We start from the raw sequence: 16,472 nt of genomic DNA, 5'->3' as shown, positions 1-16,472 counted from the left end.
AATCAGTGACAGGCCAGAATGATTGTACAGTAGGTAGGATGCTTGTCTTGCACACGGCCAAACTGAGTTCTGTCCCAGTACCCTACATGGTACCCCAAGCCTGCCAAAAGTGTTCCCTAAGCACAAAGCCAGGAGTGGCCCAAAACAACAAAACAATAAAAACAAACAAAAAAAAATCCAAAAAATGAATCAGTGATTAATGAAATCTGTAACATTAAAAAATGTCAAACGTTATGTACCAGAGAGCATGTCATACTTTATATTATATTGTTTTATCTAATGTCCTTAGACTGCAGAGTACCTTGGTTCTAAAATTCAACCTATACTCATGTAGGTAACCCAAAACTTTAATAATCTGTTTTTCAGTGTCAGAATTCTAACTTTAGAATCTTCAAAGTCAAAAGAAACACAGCCACATATTTTGCTGTCCTGACTTTGTTGAGCACTGTTTTAGTAAACAACCTTTCCCTCCTACTTAATCTCGTTCACTGACCTCGCTTGCTTCCCTACAATAAATCTTCTTTATAGGTCTATAAAAAGGTCCTCCTCTTTACAATAAACTTCATACCTCCACCCTTAGGCAGATAAAACAACTTAAACCACACCCAGTTCTACTCTCTCACTCACTCTCTAACCAACCATAAAAGACTAGGAAAGGATTAAAGAGCCATAAATAGGAACTCCGACAGGGAAGGGGACTAAAGAGGGAAACTGAACATTCTAAGGACTGCAAATTAGGCCAGAGAGGTAGATCTTCAGAAGAATGATGTCAACTGCATCTGGTAACATGAGTGATAAGATTAATGCCAACTGATCTGACAAAAGAAATGAGAGGCAGAGAGATAGTGTGATCTGAGAATTCCTGTCATTCCACAAAAATCACAAGGTGAATTCCTAATATCCACTGAGATGGTATCAGGAGGAGGCCTTTTGAAGGTGGTCATGAATGGGAGGAGGGAAACCCTAGATATCCTTTCCCCAGCACCAAGGGAAGACTCAGGGAGACAGCAACATCATGAAAGAGGCCCTCAACCCACCGCTGCTGACTCCTGATGTCAGATTAACTTTTGAGAACAGCAGGAATAAATTTCTCCCATTTATAAACTGCCAAATGAAACTTTGGTATTTTGTTATAGCAGAATGTCAATGACATCAATTACATTAAGGAATGCTAGGATGCAAAAATTAACATCAACTGATTTGATAATGCTAAGAAATTTAAAAAAGGAAAGACAGATGATAGTAAATTTAAAAAGGAAGAAATTAAAAAATAATGACTAAAATAAACAAATAATGACTAAAATAGCACTGTAGCACCATCCTCCCAGTGTTCATCGATTTGCTCGAGCAGGCACCAGTAACGTTTCCATTGTAAAACTTGTTGTTATTGTTCTTGTCATATTGAATACGCCACGGGGAGCTTGCCAGGCTCTGCCATGCAGGCAAGATACTCTCGGTAGCTTGCTAGGCTCTCCGAGAGGGACAGAGGAATGGAACCCAGGTCAGCCACATGCAAGGTAAATGCCCTACCTGCTGTATTATCACTCCAGCCCGACTAAAATAGAGGAGGGGGGGAATATATAATAATAAACTAAAATAGAGGGGGAAAAAATCAACAGAGAATAAATACCATATTACTGACTGAGGACCAGGCACTTGGCTCAAGTGGTCAAGAGCCCATCTTGTACGCACAAAGCTCTGGGGCCTATTCCCAGCCTCACGTGGCCCCAGGGGCATCTGCAAGTGTGGCCCTGGATGCCCCTGAGTGCTCCAGGAAGAGGTTCCACACAATAAAAAACATAAGGAGAAAGGTGAAAAGGAAAGACTTTGTTTATTCTTGTCTTGACTATCAAATTTCCCCTGCATAAAAGCTTCAAAAAAATAATCAGTAACTTGCATAATACGGTATCTTTTTACAAAACCAAAAATTCTGTCTCACATATTTTTTCTTTCCTTCTTATTTGGGAGGAAAAGTGAGCACAGGGGTTTATGCCAGATCCACTGGTGCTCAGCTACCCTTGCTCAGTGCTCCGAGGTCAATCTTGTCGGTGTCTGAAAGACTATGTGTACCAGAGGTTGAAACACAGGCTTGCTGCTCACGGTCCAGTCAGTTGAGCTATTTCTCCAACCAAAATGTTGGCATTTCTTTGTTTTGTTCCTCAGGGATGGGGAAAGGAGTCATACATGCAACGCGAGTGCTCTACCACTGCGCAACATCCCCAGTTCTTTCTCTGCTCTCCTTACCCTATCATTTTACAACCCTGTACCTAGGGCTTTATCCCTTAGATCATCCCTTAGACTATATCTATCTATCTATCTATCTATAATTTTTTTTGGGGGGGAAGGGCAGTTTGGAGCCATACTTGGCTGTTAGGGCATATTCCTGCCTCTGTGATCAGGGATCATTCCTGGCAGACTCAGGAGTCCATATGGAACATCACTGTATCACTGTCATCCTGTTGTTCATCGATTTACTAGAGTGGCCGCCAGGAACATCTCCATTCGTTCCAGCCCTGAGATTTTAGCAGCCTCTCCTTACTGCCGTGCTGGAGGCTCTTTCAGGGTCAGGGGAATGAGACCCATTATTGTTACTGTTTTTGCCATATCAAATATGCCACGGGCAGCTTGCCAGGCTCTGCCGTGCCATATGGGATATAAGGAATTAAACCTTATGTATAAGGATTGGCCGCATGCAAGGAAAGCACCCTGCCCATTGTTCTACTGTTCCAGCCCAATCCCTTAGATTACTTCTAAAAGACTCCCTATTCTAAAACTATCCACCTACAACTATATGCTCAGGAATTACCCCTGTGAGGCTGTGGGACCACATGCAGTGCTGTGAATTGAATACATACTTGCTGTACAAGGTAAGCGCTGTAAGAGCCTTAAGCATCTACTCTCTTTGACACACACACCACCTCTCCTCCCCCAGTAATTTTTTTCATTTCTTTATTGAACATCAATGCCTTATACTGTATGTGTGAGGCCTTGGATCCTGTCCCTGACACCGGGCCCTCACTCCAGAACCCCCCTACAAAAAGCCTTTTCAGGTGGCTGCCCCAAGTCACTCCCTTTTTATTGCCCAGGGCAACTAGGTATGGACACACTGATGACACAACTATTTCTAGGAGTTCATGCCATACATTCTCCTCCTACTCTTAGAATTTATTGATAACAAAAGATGCCCTGCCTTCATGTCAGCCCTCTCCCCACCATACCACATAATTTATTTTACAAATTAAACCTTCAAGATCCACTAAATATCGTAACACAACTTTTTTTTTGCTCTGCCTTTTTTTTTAAATTTTTATTAGTGAAACACCATGTGGTACAGCTGTAGACTTACAAATTTTTGTGCTTGGGTTTCACTTATACAATGATCGAGTACCCATCCCTCCACCAGTGCCCATTTTCCACCACCACTGATCCCAGTATCCCTCCCACCCCCCATCCCCCCTGCCTCTGTGGCAGGGCATTCCCTTTTGTTCTCTCTCTCCTTTTGGGTGCTGATAACACAACTTTTAAATATCTGACATGTGTAAGAATTCTGCTTGGCATGATATAGTTCTACAGCCACTGTTCAAGAAAGGGCAAGTACACGGTATTCTTTTAAATTTTTCATTTCTTTATCGCTAAGGGCATGTGTTTATAATGATGGTTACCTTGTGGGGTTGTGGTACAATTATACCTCACCACCATACTCCTGAATAACAGAAAAATCACGATCACAATCACGATCATCCTGTTGTTTGTCGATTGCCTCGAACAGGCACCAGTAACGTCTCCTTCGTCCTAGCCCTGAGAAATGCTCTTTCAGAGTTAGGAGAATGAGACCCATCATTGTTACTGGTATTTGGCATATTGAGTATGCCACGGGGAGTTTGCCAGACTCTGCTGTAACAGGAAAAAAATGTCTCTAAAACGTATCTTTAGGGAGACTACTCTGAGAGACTGGTTTTTGTTCTTAATCTCTACATCTCAAAGCAGAGCCTACTTATCACAATGATATTACTTCTAGATTACTCCAATCTGGGTGGTGCTACGGTCCAGACCAGGGCCTCACACACACAAAGCAAGTGCTCTATAACTGAGGTACATCCCCAGTTCTAGATTACTTCAGTTTCAATGCTCACTTACTAATATAATTCAACAGTGTTGTACAAGAAGTAAAGAAAACAGCTATCACAGAAGCCAATCAATAGAATTCCACATTTCCTAAGCTCTGTGATGATAAACTATTATGTTCTAAAACTAATAAGTATCTCAACTGAGTGCACAGCACTTTACTATATTTTATCTCATTGCTTAAATTCATTTCCTTGAAAGATGAAGCAAATTTTGCTTAACATAAAGTACTGAAAAGGAGCAAGTGAAGAGAAAATGAGAAACACTTACTGCTCTGGCAGCTTCCCCGAAGTCAATCTTCAGCCGCCCCATGGCTCTTATGATTGCAATGATGGACTGAATAGTATTGCTGTAGACAACTACCTTGTACTGCTTACATTCTTCCTCTGAATAGCCATCCTCATGGATGATTCTTTGAAACAAAAATCAAAACTCACAAATCAATATCACATGCCTAAAAGGGAACGATACTCTGGACTCTTAAGCTTTAAGTGAAAATGCATTATAAAAGGCCATGTTCCAACTTACTTCATCTGTTTCACAATGGTGCTTTTACCAGATTCTCCAGCACCTGAAAGAAAACCAAACTCTGAATTAATCTGTAATCACACACAAAAGTATAAGCTCAATCTAAGTCTATATTAGTAAAAAAAAACACACATTCCAGAGAAAACAGTGGTGGAAATTCCAGTTAAAAAAACTACTGAGCGTCTCCCTTAAAGTACTTCACTTCCTTCGTCTATACCTCAACAACCAAATATAAGTCACTGAAAGTGTTCCAGGGCCTACTTGTATCACACAGGTATTCTAAAGGAGACATAGCAACATAATACCTGTATGAACCCATTCTCTAAATGAAACATGGTGAAGACACTGAATATACACTGAAATTAAACTGAAGTATTAAAAAAATTTCATTTTTTTGGCCAAATATAAACTGTATCACAATATAATTCTGTCTCCAAACCATCCTATGGCTTTTAATTATCCAAAATAAAATCAATGAGGAATAAAATGTCCCCAACACACCACCAAAGTGACTCTAGAGCATTCTACCAGCTATAGCCCCCTGCACCAGAAAGCTGACCTTGTAGCTCCCTGAACCACTGGTCCAAAGCAGCTTGGGCATGGCATAGCCAGGTCCAAGCACCAAACCTCAGACCTATTATATTGCCTATGTAACACTATTGCCAGCTCCTAGGAGAATCTCTGGGGATAGCCTGGGGCTTCAGCACAACTGGGGAAGTCAACGCAAAGCAAGAGGCTAGAAAGACAGCTCAATAGGTTGAGCCCATGTTTCACAGGACAGGCTTAGGTTCAATCCCTGGCTATGGGAACTCCTGAGCACTGACCCAGAAGTAACCTCCAAACACTGCTGCGTGTGACCTGAAACAAAAACCAATCAAAACAACAACAAAAAATGGGCTTAATGGATAAGGATGTTTGCCTTATTCTGGCCTATTAGAGTCTGAACCTGGTTACTACATGTGGTTCCCTGAATACCACCAGTGGTAAGCCTTGAATATAATCAGATATGGCCAACCCGCTCCCAGCCCGTGATCACAGAGAAAATGAAACAAAAGACAAAACCCAAAATTTTGAGGCCCTGGGTTCAAACACACACACACACACACACACACACACCACCACCACCACCACCACCACCACCACCACCACCACCACACACGGAAGAAGATGGCCAGTCTGTCCCTTTTATTATAACACTATGATTACCTAAGCTTTTACTAGACCTCTGAACACTGACCACAGAATCAAATACAGATTTTGCTCAATGGCATTTGCTCAAATACAGAATGAATGACTTTATACCAAAGCTGTTTGACCGATTCAGCTTCTAGATCACCAGGAAAAGTGTCATCAACTCAACTCTCTTCCAACTATGAAACTTAAGAGTCATCTAGAATCTACCCCTTCTCTCCTTACCTCAAGCTGTAACAAAACCTCCTCTCATGCATTTCTCAAATTAATCCTCTCTACTCCTCACTCATCTGAGCCTGCCATTGCACATTTTATATGAAACTACTGTTATTTTCTCAAGCCTCTAGTTTAAAATTCTTCCTTCTCATTACTTCCAATAGTACTACCAGAAATGATCTAACTGAAACTGATCTAACAATTCCCAATTGCTTAGTAGTTAATGCACTTGTAATTAACATCTCACTCAGATTTCCCCCAAGCTGCTTCCCATTTTTATCTTGCTTCCCCCACCATATGTGATCTTTGGAAAGTCCCTCCTCTTTTCTCTATTTTAACATCTCCTTCCTTCATCACAAGTTAAGGGGAGATTCATCTGCCCATCTTCATTCTAGCAGGGTATTAAGATTCCAAAGACTAAAGGGAGCAAAGGAATTTCAAAAAAACAGAATCTATGGGTTGGAGAGGGAAGAAATGGGAAGATGACTAGTGAAACTGCGTAGCAGATAAGACATACAGAGAGCGTCATAGAGATTGGAGGGTAAGGTCCCAGGATCTGAAGACAGTACAGCAGCTGGGACACACTGAAACTAGGTTGATTTCCCAGCACAAAGTAGTCCCCTAAGGATTACCAGAAGCAGCCCTTGAGGTCCCCAGTACCACCCAAGTGGCCCTGGATGCCCCCAGTACAACTGGAGTTGTCCAGGTGTCCTTGGCACTGCAGGGTCTGAACAGCATAGCATGGGCTCTTGCACTGAGCCACTGACCTGGCTGGCCAAGAATCAATGGTGGGGTACACCAGACCTCCTGTGAATTACTTAGGAGCACCCACTGCCCCCCCCAATTCAAGAATGTATACCAAAAGGGCAGCCTACATAAATGGGAAGAAAAGGATGAAGGGGAAAGCGGGAGATTTTTGAAAAAGGAAAAGTAGAGGCTAAGTGATCTTAATAAAAGGAAGGCAATAGAGAATAAAGGTGTAGAATAAATTTAGAAAATAAACAGTACAAGAGTATATACAGTTAGCATATGTTATCACCAACGTAGTTAGACAAAACAATGATTCACTGGCATATACTCTGGCATGAATCATTTTCTTTTCCCAAGTATGTTCTTAATTTTAAAGGAACTCCTTGAGAGCAAGTACCATATCATAAACCTTTCTATTTCTTTCCCTATAATTATTCCCTATAATACATATATATATATATATATATATATATGTATAGCAGCCCACGGCAGAGCCTGGCAAGCTATCCATGGTGTATTCGATATGCCAAAACAGTAACAATAATGGGTCTCATTCCCCTGACCCTGAAAGAGCCTCCAATATGGCAGCGTTGGGAAAGAAGAATAAGGAGAGGCTGCTAAAATCTCAGGGTTGGGACGAATGGAGACATTACTGGTGCCCGTTCAAGTGAACGATGAACAACGTGATGACAGTGATAGTGATAATAATACAGCAGTCATGAAAAATAAAGAGATGATAATGGATTTTTTGCAAGGTATTTTTTAAGCCAGAGAATGAAAAAGTTAATTTAAGTAAGTAATGAGTAAAATAAGTTCAGCTCACTTAAGACCAATTTAAAAATGAATCTAAGGAGGCCTGGAGAGATGGTATAGTAGGTAAGGTCCTTGCCATGCATGAGGTTGACCCAGGTTTAATCCCTTGGCATCCCATATGGTCCCGAGTATGTGATCCCAAAACAAAACAAATTAACTTTAGGACTAGAGTAACAGTAGGGATTAAGGCTCTTGTCCTCTATACAGTCAAACCCAGTCTGATCCCCAGGGCTGCCAATGGTTCCCCAAGCACCACCAAGGCGGCCATAAACCCCAGAATAAACTTTTTTTTAATTCTATAAAATGGGTGATACTTAAAAAACAGAAGACACCTCATATCTTCTCCTTTTTCTTGTTAAATTTGACGTAAAGAAAAGCAGTCTGAAAAAGGTACCTGATGTTTTACTCTTCTATGCCTTTAGACAGATTAAACCTCCCTCCATGTAAAATACAAGTGAACAGATGATGTTTAGTGAAGTGTCTGGCACATACTAAGTATTCAGTAAATGTGAACCAGCTATTATTTACGAAAACCATCTTCACTGTTCTGGAATGCCACCAAGTAATGCTAAGGTCCAAAGAGTCTAAAAAAAGAAAAAGGAAAAAATATTCTTCCCCATCTCCCCTCCATTTTTAAACACCATGGTTTACAAAGTTTTTCATGATGATTTATTACAGGTATTCAATATGCCAACACCAATTCCACCACTGCTGCCACCTTCCCTCCACCACTGGGGAAAAATATTCTTGGATTATAATTAATGCTGGTTCAAAACCCCAGTGCAAAAAGGTCTATTTAACAGCTGCTTCAAAATAAAAAAAAACCCTAGATAGAATCTGAATTCACACACTTAACAGAAACTTATAACCTAAAAGCTACAGCAAATTACGTCAAAGGATTAGTCATTTTCTCCACCCCACCCCCAAAAAAACACACTCTTTCCCTTAAATACATTTCAGTCCAAATTACCCGTCTACTCCCTCCTCTCCCACACTCCTACCCATCTGTTCTTTGATCGTTTCCCCCACCAGGACACCCTGCACCCTTCCGCGAGCTTCCCTCACAGGTCTCTGCGCCAAATGCCCCCTTTTTTTCTTTAAAATACAAATTTCTGATGAGAAATCTTGAAATTCCTAAAAGCTCAAGATTACAACAAGAGCACAGTCCCTTTCCTGGAGCTTTAGAGAGGTAGGTGTCTATATGGCACTGTAGCACTATCCTCCCGTTGCCATGACTTGCTCGAGCAGGCCCAGTAACATTGTGAGACTTGTTACTGTGTTTGGCATAGCCAATACATCACAGGCAGCTCTCGGTAGCTTGCCAGGCTCTCCGAGAGTGGTGGAGGAATCAAACTCGGGTCGGCCGACCAGCCTCATGCAAGGAAAACACCCTACGCACTGTGCTATCGCTCCAGCCCATAAATGGCTCTATTTTGGGAAAATCCTCTTGTTAGTGTTACATTCTAATACTGCCCCTTATTTCCAGACATATGGGAACTTATGAAGACAGTAAGAATTAGCCTCTCTCACAGCAAGCTGAAAGTATGCTCTGTAAATAAAAGGTCTCTTTTCTAGCTTATTTTCTAGCTTTTTTCATGTAAAACAGACACCTAAAAAGATTTTTAATGATCAGATGTAGTAATAAACTCTGTGGAAGTATCCATTTTAGTCCTAGATCTATTATGACTAGCTGTGACTTGGTCAAGTTATAATGCATAGCTCCCCATATAGAAAATAGGAAGCTTTGCCCTAGATGCTCTACTCTATGATTAAATCTGCAATCGTGACACACGATGCCTCACATAAAACAAGACTCTGTGAACCCAACAAGCCAAGATAGCTAACTAATACAGTGATCAATATGTTCATTAAGCATGTACTCTCAGACCAAGAGGGGCTAAAGAAAGAATTAAAGAAAGTGTGCAGCAATAGTAGAGAAGTTTTGTGGAAGACAATTTGGGGGGCAGTGGGGAGGCAGGAAAGAGTAGAGTGTGGCAGTGCTAAGGGATCATTCCTGGCAGGACTCAAGGGACATATAGGGTGCCAGTGATGAAACCCGGGTCAGCCACACGCAAGGCAAGTCCTACCAGCTAAACCATCTCTCTAGTCCAAGTCCAAAAAAGACAATTTCTTATGCTTGAAGATATTCTATAATTATAGTCCAAAAGTAGCAGAACATTCAAGTTAGATGGATATTCTTAAAAAGAACAACAAAAGCCATGAGTGCTTAGAACTACAATGGACACTAAGTCCATGCGATTTCTAAATACAAGAATATTTCAGGTCAGAAAGATAGCTTGAAGGGTTGAGCACAAGCTTTGTAAGCAAGAGGTCTGACATGGCATATTGCCCCCCCAAAAAAGCCATGCGATGCCTATGTCCCATCCCATTCCCTCCCCCAAGCCCCCACCTGCCAGCACAGAGGAGCTAGGAGTAGCCCCACCAAACAAACCAACCAAAAATAATATTTCTGGGTCCCACTAATTCCTTTCATTGACAGCTGTAAGGAGTTAAAAGAGTAAAAATTCAGATGAAGGTAAAAATGTTTTTATCATAATGCTTTTCAAAGTACCATACTTAATACAAAAACAGTTGCTTCCTAATTCAGTAAAAGATTTGAATAATTACCATGGACTGGGGGGAATGTTTGTTATTGGGGGGGGGACTATTACTCCATCTGTTTTACTGGTTTGCTTCTGTTTTTAAAACAAATATGCCTCCTCTGAGACCAGGTCTACAAAGACCAGAGACTTTAAATACAAAAAAGTTTAGGAATTTACGGTCTCACAGAGGAGTCAGATCTCTTTTTCTTGTGAAATCAGAATGGTTCCTTAGCCTATAACACCAGAATCATTTTTCACCAGCCCAGTTTTCCTCCAAATGTGCCAGGTCTTTGCACAAGAACATCTCTGACAATTCCATTCAAATCAAACTTCTGCTGGAAACTTCCCCATTCCCTCTGAGGAGTTATGATTCTGTCCTGAGAGCTGTAATTGGTCACTCATTCATTTTCAGCATCAGTTACGGGGGAAGTTCATTTCCAAGATTAAATCCCAAACTGCCTTTCCCCAACTACCTCACCTCTTTTTATCTCTAGTCATCTTAAGCTACTCTTTTCTTTAAAAACAAAAACAGTGTGACTTAGGTACTGCTAATCTGGCTACTCTTCTAAAAACTAATTTATTATCACTCCATCTCTACTCTTCTTACTCGTCTTTGTTAGCTGATTTCAGTGGAATGAAACTCCTATTGGTATGACCCTCTGTGAGTATTTCCAACAGCACCATGAGAAGGCTCAGTCTTGCCCCAATGCTAGCATCAAATACCATAAAGTGAATACTTGATTCACTTTATATTGTAGAACATTGCAATTATTTGGGTCTGTTTAAGGTCCTTTGGTCATGAAGTCATATACATACTCCTCGAAAGCACAACATAGTGCTTTCTTTTTGCATCTCTCACCCCCCCCAAAAAAAAAAATCTGGAGTACAATCTAGGGCAGAGTAGGCACATAATAACTGTGGGATGAATGGTTTGAGTTTCTGTGCGATTCGGGGGTTGCCTAATCACATTTTGCAAATGCCGGTTGCAATGGATGGAATTTCCAATGTGGGCAGTTAAGAGAAACAGATTTCCATTCCTCTGCTATCCTGATTCAGCTCCACACCCATTCCTGGCTATGCCTTCCACTCTCACCCCACAACTCCACTAACAAATTCAGACTTACAGCCCTCCTGACTTTTTTCCTAAGGGTAACTATTAAACCCTATCCCAACTGCTTAGTACATGATATCCACTTCAGTAAAATAAAGTGCAAAAAACACAGTGAGTACTCTTAAATGTTTCGGTGAATAAGTGAGTCCAAAAGTCAGGACGACCCCCAGCAGTGTTCAAGGAGCCAGTCAACGCTTTTTACCTCGGGGACTATCTCCTAACCTGAGCTACGGCCCTCAATATGTATCTTCCCCACCCTCGTTCTCTGCAGCGCCAGGGGACTGAACTCAAGTTTTCTGCATGCAATGCCTGCACCTCACACGAGCCGCATCCCTGATGCCCTAAATATCTTATGACTACAGAGGTCAGAGAAATGCGACTAGGTCAGACAGAGATAATGGGTCTCCACTATTTATGGAGGCACATAGAAAAAATTTTCTTAAACTTAACTGACAATTTCTGAATACCTGCCTGCCCATACCCTACTCAAGTCGACTTCGCTATCATCCCTATCAGTGGACAATGACCTCCACGATATATGGGCCACGGCACTCCCTGTGCTGGGTCAGGAGTATTTGACACAGGATAGGTTGCCGCCCAGTCACGGGTTGATTGAGGGCTGACACCCCCTGCCACCAAACTTCCAAAGCTGAGGACCAGATTATCAGTGTGATCTGCACTAAGACATACAGAAAACCTCATCCTAAATAAGAAAGATTGTTGAGGCTACCAATACAGGACTTCATGCAATGTTATAAAGGGAAGCACTCAGGTAGTTGGTCTGCAGAGAAGAGAACAGAAAAATGTGCAGACAATTTTGTAGTCTTGTGAGAGGAAAAGGATGCAAGAAAGCGAGGAAAGAGAATGGGTGGACTGAAGCAGACAAGAAGAGGTAGAGACAAGTAACAAATGAAGATGAAAAGGGAAGAAAGAGGGGAAGACACAGAGAAGACAGTAGTCTATCTATGAAGCTACCTATGTGTCCCTCCCTTTTTTCTTTTCAATTGCATTTTCTACTTTTTTAATTGCCTTTTCATTAAGTATTTCCAGAAGGTAAGTATACAGAGACAGAAGAGCTGCGTAGGTCCAAAAACTAAAACAGGGCCAGAATTCACAGCAGTAGTGGATTCTTTCACATGTTCCGGCAATTACAAGGGCATAATCCTACCATTTTACAAACCTTATAAACCATAAAGCAGAAAGTTGAGCATTTTTTACATTCATAAATCACCTAAGGAAAATGTTAATTTGATAAACACAAACAGCATATTTAGCCCTGGTGGCTCTGTGATATTAGCATGAGAATATGAACAAAATCATTTGAGTGCTGCTAAAGATTCTTTTTATATAATAGGCCAACTGTGAAGTGGGTTTTTTTATGGGGGGAGAGGGCTTTGGTTATGGGGTCACACCCAGGGATGCTCAGGGGGCTACTCCAGGCTCTGCACTCAGGAGTTACTCCTGGTAGTGCTCAGAGGACCATATGGGATGCCGGGATCGAACCTACCTAGGCAGCGTACAAGGCAATTGCCCTACCAACTGTACTATAGCCCTGGCCCAGAAATGCCTTTCTTCCTTACTTTCATGGAATAAAAAAAAAATTTAAAAAAAAAAAACAGGATAAGGAGCCGTCACTGTGATCAAGGAGGTGTATTATTCTTTGACTGTCTCAAAGTTCAAATTTTGGCCTTTCGTGAGCAAGTTTCCTTTTCTTCTTTTAAAGCAAGGCAAAAAGCTATGGCTGATGCTAAGGCTGAATTATTACAGAACATACCTATGAGATGACGAAAAATAATTTTTGCAAAGGCACATTTTTTACTAGCTTTGATTTAAATTTTTCTAGATAGAAATGCAAAATATGATTCCTGTAGATACATGGCCAACATAAATCAAATATTTTTGGGTCATAAACATGACGCTTGAGGGACACTCCTGGCAGAGCCTGGGAGACCATACAAGTGCCTGAAATCAAACCCTGTCACACATTTTGTTTGGGGCCACATCCTGCTATGCTCAGGGATTACATCTGGTTCTGTGCTCAGAGATCATTCCTGGCAGTGCTTAGGGGACCATATGGTGTCTGGGATCAAACCTGGGTCAGCTGCAAGCAAGGCAAGTGCCTTGTCCACTGTACACTCTCTCGACTCCCCATTACATACGTACATCAAGTTTCTATTACAGAGCCACATTTCCAACCCCCAAATCAAACGTTTAACTACAGTTATATTTTAGAGAAGCAAATACATGCCTTGAATAGCATTTATGCAAACACATGCACACAAAAACTACAGTTAACTCAAATAATTATATACATACGTGGAGATAACCCCTTAAGGTAACTGTAATGCTAAATTTTATCCATTAAGATCCCTATAACTTGGGATGGAGAGATAATACAGTGGGTGGAACACTTGGCCTTGCACGTAGCTGACCTGGGTTCAATCCTCAGCATCCCATACGGTTCCCCAAGCACTTCGAGAAGTAATTTCACAGTGCAAAGCCAGAAGTAGCCCTAAGCATCACCAGATGTTGTCCCCCCCCACACACACAAAATTCCCTATACTTGAAATTTTTATAACTAAAAATGTAACAAGAAGTCTTCAGGATAGATAAAGAATTACCGATAAAATAATCAATGACACTGTAGAACAAAATTCTGACGTGAGTGCCAAAATCACTGGAGTAAGATATAATGGGAAAACTATAAAAGAGCTGAGAACTGGATAGTATAAAACTTGGCTCCTTGTGACCATATACTATAGCAATACAATGGCCACGGGGCCCAGCAGTCACTAGACAAAATCCAGTGAGCTCTGCCATTTCCCATCAAAAAAAAATTTTTTTTAAATAGCTGTTTTATTTTTAGATTTTTTGCCACACCCGGCAGTGCTCAGGGATCACTCCTGGCAGAGTTCAGGGAATATAGGAATCATATGGGACACAGGAGATCACATCCTACTGTGTGTCTCAATCACTGATAGACACATACAGCACTTTACTACATGCCTAATATGTGTCTCACTAATGCTGTGAAATAAAAATCTTAAATAAATGGGCTGGGGCTCTGTATAGATAATAGGTAAAACACCTGCCTTGGATATGGCCGACCCGAGTTCAATCCCACCATGTATGGTCCCTAATCCCTCTCAAAGTGATCCAAGGACACAGAGCCACAAGTAAACCCTGAGCACTGCCAGATGTGCACCCCCCCATGATGTATGTGTTTGTGTGTGTGTGTGTGTATATATATACATATATAAATATATATATATACACTTAACTTCTACTTAATGTCTTTACTTCTGTCACAGCATGAATGACTAGCAGTATTGCAAATAAAAGACAATGAGTAACAGGAAGAATATAAAGTACATTACTTTCTCCATAATATATCTCTAGCTTTTTGGTCTATCTATAATTAAATGTAACTTATTTTACTATGCACCAGCTATTAAAATAGATGCATAATACATAAAACCTTTAATGCTCCAAGTTTTCTGCATACCATTTCTTTCTTATCTCCTGTTACTGTTCTATATCCACCCTTTATTCCAGGCAAAACTATCAGTTCTCTCAGACTTGAGTTTTTATACTTAACTATTATTTCTTTTAAGGTGCACCTCAAATGTCACCATTTCAAAGAGGATTTCTCTTTATGCCTTATTCCTTCCAAAACTGGCTACCATAATCACAAGTCATATATATTACCACTGTTTACTTATAAATCTTGACAGCATAAAGTGCTTAAATTGCTTGACTATTTCTAATTTCTATCTCCAAGATAACTGGAGAAAACTGGTCATAAATAAGAGATAAGCCTCACAAAAGAAAACTAGGAAGCTCAATAAAAAAAAAAAAAAGCAGTCTTGGGGCTGGAGCGATAGCACAGCGGGTAGGGCGTTTGCCTTGCACGCAGCCAACATGGCCGACCCAGGTTCGATTCCCAGCATCCCATATGGTCCCCCGAGCACCGCCAGGAGCAATTCCTGAGTGCATGAGCCAGGAGTAACCCCTGAGCATCGCTGGGTGTGACGCAAAAAAAAAAAAAAAAAAAAAAAGCAGTCTTGATTCAAATACAAGTATCCTAGATAGGATACTGAACCGGGGAAAAAAAAAAAATCACTGGCAAAAAAAATGCTAAAATTCAAATAATACGTGGGCCAGAAAGATAGCTTAAAGGATGGCGTGCATGCTTTGTATGCAGAAAACCCAGTATGAGCCCTGCCCCAACATGGGTCACCAGAGCAATGTAGAGTGACCGCCAAGCACAGAGCCAGAAGTACAGGGGTTAGGGTGCACACCTTGCTGCAGGCAAATCCAGTTCAATCTCTGACACCACGTATGGCACATATTGTCCCCAAGTAACCCTAGGAGTGATTCCTGAGAGGTCAGAGTCAGCGCAGAGTCCGGAGTAAGTCCTGAGCACTGCCAGATGTGGTCTCCAAACCAAATAATAATAATGGTAATAAATATGTTCTAACTCATTAAAAGAGAAAATTTCATTAAAGAGAAGTCACTCCAAATCCTTTTAGGGCTGGAGGGATAATACAGCTGGCAGGGCACTTGCCTTGCATGTGACCAACCTGGGTTCAATCCCCAGCACCCCATAGGGTCCCCTAAGCTCCACTAGGAGTAAGCCCTGAGCACTGCTGGGTGTGGCCCCTCAATTTTTTTAATGCTTTTTTTTTGAGGACGGTGATGTTTCCCCAAGCAATGCTCAGGTTATCTGGAGCTCCTCCAAGGAATCCTTAGCCAACTGGTAATTCAATGCACCAGAAAATTGTCTGAAGTTTAAGGGAAGAGAGAAACAGACTATTTTTGCTTTCATATTTTTCTTAGGGAATATGTGAAAACATATTTGGCAAAGCAGTGTTCTCAAATTTTAGCTTTCTGTGCTGCCTTTTTTGGCCTCACCTGCCAGTGCTCAGGCCTTATTCCTGACTCTGTGCTCAAGAATCAACTCTTGCAGGGTCCAGATGACCATATGCAGTACTGGGAATAGAACCCAGGTCTGCTGCATGGAAGGAAAGCACCCTACCCTCTGTACTATCACTTGGGCCCAATATCTGCCGCTTTTTTCTTATATTTACTTTTGTTTTATTTGGGAAGGGACAACTGTCACGGAAAGGGGAGAA

General features: G+C 41.2%; 1 protein-coding gene across 1 annotated transcript in view; it reads right to left on the bottom strand.

Annotated features, from left to right (window-relative positions):
* Positions 1-16,472, bottom strand: part of GNAI3 (G protein subunit alpha i3) — a 40,119-nt gene that overhangs the window by 16,468 nt on the left and 7,179 nt on the right. The window contains exons 2-3 of the mRNA XM_056139104.1: positions 4,654-4,696; positions 4,396-4,537 (exon numbers count right to left, since the gene is read on the bottom strand). Of these exons, the coding sequence (XP_055995079.1) occupies positions 4,396-4,537; positions 4,654-4,696 (185 nt within the window). The remainder of the gene's footprint in view (positions 1-4,395; positions 4,538-4,653; positions 4,697-16,472) is intronic.

The sequence above is a fragment of the Sorex fumeus genome, unplaced genomic scaffold (assembly GCF_029834395.1).
Source record: "Sorex fumeus unplaced genomic scaffold, SorFum_2.1 ptg000131l, whole genome shotgun sequence".
NCBI lineage: Eukaryota > Metazoa > Chordata > Mammalia > Eulipotyphla > Soricidae > Sorex > Sorex fumeus.
This window is presented reverse-complemented; position numbering and strand designations above follow the sequence as displayed.